This window comes from Euleptes europaea, chromosome 12, assembly GCF_029931775.1.
Source record: "Euleptes europaea isolate rEulEur1 chromosome 12, rEulEur1.hap1, whole genome shotgun sequence".
NCBI lineage: Eukaryota > Metazoa > Chordata > Lepidosauria > Squamata > Sphaerodactylidae > Euleptes > Euleptes europaea.
Genome location: NC_079323.1, coordinates 3111140 through 3117674, shown reverse-complemented (window position 1 = coordinate 3117674; position 6535 = coordinate 3111140). Strand labels below are relative to the sequence as shown.

At 48.2% G+C, this 6535-nt stretch overlaps 1 protein-coding gene across 1 annotated transcript; it reads right to left on the bottom strand.

The window, feature by feature from the left end:
- Nucleotides 1-884: 884 nt before the first annotated feature.
- Nucleotides 885-4711, bottom strand: LOC130485400 (sialidase-3-like). Its single transcript, XM_056858585.1, has 2 exons — nucleotides 4502-4711; nucleotides 885-1952 (listed from the first exon to the last, which is right to left on the bottom strand). Exons 1-2 carry the CDS (start codon nucleotides 4706-4708, stop codon nucleotides 885-887), a joined length of 1275 nt encoding a protein of 424 aa, XP_056714563.1. The 5' UTR covers nucleotides 4709-4711.
- Between the last annotated feature and the right edge of the window lie 1824 nt (nucleotides 4712-6535).

Genomic DNA, 6535 nt, shown 5'->3' with positions numbered 1-6535 from the left:
GGGAAGGCCTCAGCCTCTCTGCCCTGTTTCTGGCCCACCAGAGGAACTGGTTGGTTGCTGTGTGAGACAGGATGCTGGACTGGATGGACCACTGGTCTGATCCAGCAGGGCTCTTCTTAGATTATTACTGCTTACCCTGTCTAATCTACCCTGAGTCTCAGTGAGAAACGTGGACTATAAATAATGTGAATAAATAAATAAATAAAAGCTTGTCAAGTGATCTTGGGCCAGTCAGAAACTCCTTCTCAGCTTAACCTGCCTCACAAGGTTGTTGTGAGGACAAAACAGAGGAGGGGAGGTTGTAAGCCACTTTAGATCCCCAAGGAGGAGAAAAGTAGGGTATAAATATCTAAGTAAACAACTGAACAAATGTGTTATGAGCCTGGAGTGCCAGAAAGGCCAGCTACAAATGAATAAAATGAACCAGATGAAGTCTGCCTCAGCCTGTCTCTACCTACTGAGATCTCACCAAGTTTGCCCAGCCAGCTTCAAGTGTTTCTTTCACAAGCTTTAGAACCACAAAACAAAAGAAAGTCACCAGATAACATCCATGAGGCTTGAGGTAGCTTCAAGTCCCAAGACAAAACCCAACCTTCTTATGTGATCCATGTGAGCTGCCAGAGAGATTTGGGTTACAAAGCCTGAAGTAAACAATCATGATAAATGGACTCCTCAAACTGTAGAGAACCAGATCTCCCTTTCCCGCTTAAGGATGTGGAAGAGACAGGTTCCCTGTACTATTTACAGGGATGTAGATGGGAGGGCCTGTTGGCCGAATGGCGTCCATTTTGTGACGTCGCCTCAGAGTTCCTTCAAGCCAATGGCTAAGCCATGATGGGCAGGAGAGGCAAATCAGGTTCTCTGTCCATATCAGCATCTTTTCTTTAGAGCAGCTGCTCTTCTGAAGAAGAGGTCGCGCAAGGACAGCCTTCCCCCACATTCCTCAGGAGCTCAGTGTCGGTGAAGAGCTGGAAGGCAATCTCCTCACATTCGCTGGACACGCCGCATTCAAACAAGCAACCAAAGAGGAGCGACGGGCCCTCCTCACAGACGGCCAGGTCCGAGTAGCCGCAGGGCCCTTCGTAGAGCATCCAGGGGGGCTTCCAGAAGCCCTTGTCAAGCGGGGAGGTGTTGAGGTAGATGCCCAGATTGATCCGTTTGCATCGGTTCGTGGGGTGGGAGAAAACAAGCCACGACCCGGAGTTCTCGACAGAGGCCGAGGGGAAGTGAATGCCCGACAGGTGAGTCGTTTCACCTGTATTTTTTATTCGGCCGAGCTCCGAGGACTGCAGAGTTGGGGTGAAGCTCACCACGCTGCCCTGGCAGCCATTGGGTGGCTCACAGAGTTCCTTGCAGAGGAAATACTCCTCAAATCGGTCTCCACGGTCCGTACTGAAGGCCTCGACGCGGCTCTTGTCCGGACTGCGGGCGCTGCAGTACAGGACTTGGGACTTGCCCCGGCAGGACACTTCCGCGACTTGGCACTCTGTTGTCCTCAAATTCTTGAGGAGTTGCCCCTGGATCCACTTCTGCCCAAGGTCATCGCTGTAGAAAATGAAGCAATGAGGCTTGGTCCAGCACAGGAGAGAATGGCCGAAGCAACGTTTGTGGATATAATAGGTGTAAGCTGGAATCACCAGGCGTCCGGAGCTCGTCTGCAACCCGTGGCCCGGCCCGACGGCAAAGGTGGCCCAGTTTCTCAAGTCATCTCCGATCACCTCACGGGTCAAATCCGTCAACTGGCTCCAGGTGTGGCCGCCATCTTGGGTAGAGATGTAGCACAGCCTGGCGGCGTTCCTCCCTGACCTGATCTGCTGCCATTCGGTGACGTGTGTCCGGACGCAGATAAAGAACAGGAAAACTCTGCTGTTCTTCTTCTCATACACGGGGCAAGGGTTCATGGTACGATGGCCAGGCAAAATGGCAGTCGTCAGGGGCTCCTGAGGTCCCCACTGGAGAAAGATAGGGAAAAATGTTCAAATTGTCAGCCAACAAGTTTCTCTTTCGATCTAATACAGGACATAACTTCAGTATATATTTAAACAGTTATTAAACTGGGTTAACTGTCACAGCCCCCAACCTACTAACTAGGGTTGCCAACCTCCAGGTACTAGCTGGAGATCTCCTGCTACTACAACTGATCTCCAGCCAATAGAGACCAGTTCACCTGGAGAAAATGGCCGCTTTGGCAATTGGACTCTATGGCAATGAAGTCCCTCCCCTCCCCAAACCCCACCCTCCTCAGACTCTGCCCCAAAAATCTCCCCCTGGTGGTAAAGAGGGATTTGGCAACCCTACTACTAATAGAAACCACAAGACAGCTATTACATGGGGAAACCTGGGCACAGAAATGCATTGTGGGAAATGTAGTCCTGACTCCAATTCTAGAACTTTTCTCCCCGGCCAACCTCTACCAGAAATCATTCCTTGCCACAGGTTGTTCCTCACCTACCATACCTCTATTGACAGATGTTACATATCCTATATCTTGAAGGACTGTGCTTAATGAGAGTCAGTCCTATACTTGAGTAACTGAAGGTGAACCCCCAAAAGTTTCACATATTACCAAGTTTTCTTTCCTTTAGAAAATAATGTACAACTCACACATGGATAAATCACACTTGTCCTGCATGTATACATACCATATATGTGTCACAGAAAAACCACAGTTAATCTCAACTTCCCTGTACTTGTACATGCAGGATTTTTCCATAACATCACCAAACAGATGAAGAAGTGAGAATCAGCAGTGAGCTGAGAGATGGATGGATGGAGATGGGAGCCATGGCTCAGCGGTAGAACATCTGCTTGGCATGCAGAAGGTCCCAGGTTCAATTCCTGGCACCTCCAGTTAAAAGGACCAGGCAGTAGGCAATGTGGAAGACCTCTGCCCGAGACCCTGGAGAACCATAGAGAGGGGCTGGTGGCTCAGTGGTAGAGAATCTGCATGGCATGCGTAAGGTCCCAGGTTTAATCCCCAGTTAATAGGAAAGACCTCTGCCTGAGACCCTGGACAGCCGCTGCCTGTCTGAGTAGACAATACTGACCTTGATGGACTGATGGTCTGATTTGGGAAAAGAGGGCTGAGGAAAACCCTGACCTAGGGTTTTGTAACAGAAAAGGATCTATTTGCTGTTGGGAGGGAGGAGAAAAGGGGTGCACTGGAGTTCTTGGACAAAAGAATCAAGGAAGATTAATTTTCCACGTTAGTTTGAACCAAATCCCCTGAACCAAATCTTTAGTTGCTTGGCTGCTAGTCTGGATGGTATTTTTCAACTCACAGGCACTTGTGTTGGGGACAATTTGGAGTGCTGGAAGCCGCCCTCGCACATTTGCCAGTTTATGTGTAGCAGTACTTGTTGCAAGCCCTGCTGAATCCCCCCTGCCTGAAGCTCCTATTTTTAACATGGAAGATGAGCACATGCAGGGAGTGTACGTGGTCTATTTCCAAGCAGCTTTAAATAGTGCTTGGATGCCTCCAAGCCAGAGCAAACTTTGCCATGAAGACCAGGTTGATAATATAGCCCAGAGTAGAACAACTTGCAGATATTTCATGTAGTGGGCTTTCAAATTTGAAATTTGTTATACACCCTGGGATTTTATAATTGTCTGTATATTGTGATAGATTTGCATATTGTTTGTGTGTACATTATATGGGTTTTTATCTGACCACTGGTGGCCAGTTGGCTGAAACGCGTATGGTGTGTGGTTTAAGTTTATCAACCTTATCAGTTGCAATTGTGCTTTTTGTTTTATAATTTTCAGTGTTTTTAACCCTGATATAAGCGCCTTAAAATAAATATATTTCTCTATAACATCATTTTACCTTTCTCCACCCAACCTTGGGTACCCAGCGACAGTGTCATTCAGGAACTGTCTTTCAGGAATGTTTCTCCCTTTAGACCCAGGAGACATAGGCTGCTACAGCATGACTCTTCCTCATGTTTCTGGGGTAACAAGAGAAGGTCGGGGCCACGGGTGAAAAGCCCATGCTTCACCTTTACAAGACAGTGCCACCCCTTTGGGAAATTCCCTCGCTCCGTGCCAGCATGACTTGAGGGGGCCACGACAGTGAGGAGGAGACAATAGAGGGCCAATTTGGATTTTCTGAATGACACATCTCTTCCCCGCCGATCCAGTTAGCAGAACTACGTATGTTAGGTGATGAGACACTTGGATTGGTGTGAGAAAAAGCAAAACGTGAACCTTTAAAGATGTAGTTTGTACTGACAGATGGCCCAGGCTAGCCGGATCTTATCAGACCTCGGAAGCGAAGCAGGGTCGGCCCCAGTCAGTACTTGGATGGGAGACCACTGAGGAAGTCCAGGGTTGCTACGCAGAGGCAAACAATGGCAAACCACCTCTGTTAGTCTCTTGCCTTAAAAACCCTATACGGCTGCCACAAATCAGCTGCAACTTGAAGGCGCTTTACACACATTTCCCAAAACAAAACCAAGAACGGCTAAACTGTTTTCAGCCGCTCACTGCAGGAAGCCATCACCTGGACAGTCACCCCCTCTTTACGGCCTTGTCTCATCACCAGGAATTCAGCATCTTCATCCTTGAACGATGAGCGCTTCTCTGCGAAAGCCAGGAACACCGACTTGTGGGGCAGGTACAGTAAGGCCGGGATGCGGTAGGTGATGCCCCCGGGTGCTTCTTGACGGAAGAGAGTCACCTTCCCAGAGCCCACTTGAGCTTCAGCCATGTTTTCTGGAGTGTAGAAATAATCTGGGAAGGGAGGAGAAAACAGGGAATGTCAAAAGAATCAGAGCAGTAATGACCTAGAAATTGCCTAGAAACCAACCTGGTTATTATGGATCTCTACGCAAGAGATGTTGACGCTAAGACCATTGAGACCAGCACAATTTTTTACCTATTAAGATTTAGTGGTATGGAAAGATAATAAATGTGTCCTAAAGGAATATGATGAATTGAAGGAATATATTACTTGGTTTCAATATCATCAAATACAATCTGTATTTTTAAAAGATATGAAGTTGGGTTTTATTAAAGACAAATCACCTTTTCTGCTGTTAGATAATAATGACCATTTAATATCAAAAATGTATAAGATGTTATTGATTTTGTACACGGAACAAGACCAAGTTAAACCAACGATGATAACTTGGGCACAGACTTTGGAACCCGATATCCATATGCACAAATGGGAAAGACTCTGGTCAAAAGATATGAAACATGTATGTTCACAATCATTAAGAGAGAATATATACAAAATGATTTATAGATGGCATCTAACACCAAAGCAATTAGTCAAAATGTTAGGCAGCGGAAACCAGACGTTTCTGCTGCCTAACTGTTGCAATGTGCATTTTATGTGTATGGACTTGAAATGATTTGAGCAATTGGGCCTATGCTCACTTTTTTGTAACGCTTTTGCGTCGTCATATTGGGCCTAATTTAGACCACTTGTAAAAAACATTTTTCTATCTGCTCAACTGAGGTTGTGTTAGAAAAATATATTGAAAATGGATTCTCACTAATAGCAACTTTGTATTGTAGTTACCTTATGGGGTGGTATTTTTGCTGGTGCTTTTATTTTGAATTACCACCTGGAGGTTGGCAATCCTACTGATGCGAGGAGGAAGCGGCTGTGCACTCTTCCTTGGAGGAAGGGTAGGGTGCAAACCTAATAGGTCGCGATAGTAACAAGAACGCCTTTGCCCAGTTAGGTTAGCCGAAGGTGTTCTGCAAAGCGAATCAGAAATATCAATTTTAAAACAACAATCCTGTAAGGACTCACCCCCTGCACCCCACAGGCAGGGAAGGCATGCTGAACAGACAACTGAAATCCTTCCTCCCCATAGCTCTTCCCCCCCCCTTAACTCGCCTCCTTGATATGCCTAATGCAGATAAAAGCCTGCATGGGTGGGTTTGGGGGGGAATCATTTCTACAGGCCCTGGAACCTCCTGGTCCAAAGCAGAAATGCTTGCAGGGTGTGTGTGTGTGGGCTCCAGCTTCTGCAAAGCAGCTGATACTGGGGAGAGACCCCGGGGGGGGGATTACGCATAATCTGCCCATAGGAACAGGAAGGTGCATTGAGGGGGCCGACTCCGACCTCCACGGCCCTTTAGCAAAGCAGGAGGGGGATAATCCAGGGAGGGGAGATTTAGGATCCTGAGCCTGCAGCTCCCCCCCCCCCAAAAAAAACCCCTCCTCCGTCACTCACCGAGCAGCTGATTCCTTGGAGGGCGAAGAGACCCGGCGGGGGCTGAGCGTTCCCCCCCCCGCACAGCCTAGCGCTGCCCCTAAGCGGCCGGGGGGCGGGGCCAAGGGGGCACTCCGCTGCCCCCCTCCCGGGCTTCACTTTGCAGCTGCTGCAACCACGTAGAATGCAAAGCGGGCGGGGCGGGGCAGTCTCCTGCCAGTCTCCGCCCCCTCCCGTAGCCACGCCCCCTTGCCCAAACCGCTTCCTTAAAGACACAGATGCAGACCCGTGGGGGGGAGGGGGGGAGAGACATGGATATACACACACATACAACACATTTGTATATTATATGTGTGTGTGTGTTT

Coding starts and splice junctions, on each gene's coding strand:
- LOC130485400 (XM_056858585.1), bottom strand. CDS start 4,708: ATGGCTGAAGCTCAAGTGGGCTCTGGGAAGGTGACTCTCTTCCGTCAA. Junction 1,953..4,501: donor AAGAGGGGGTGACTGTCCAG/GTGATGGCTTCC, acceptor ATCTTTCTCCAG/TGGGGACCTCAGGAGCCCCT.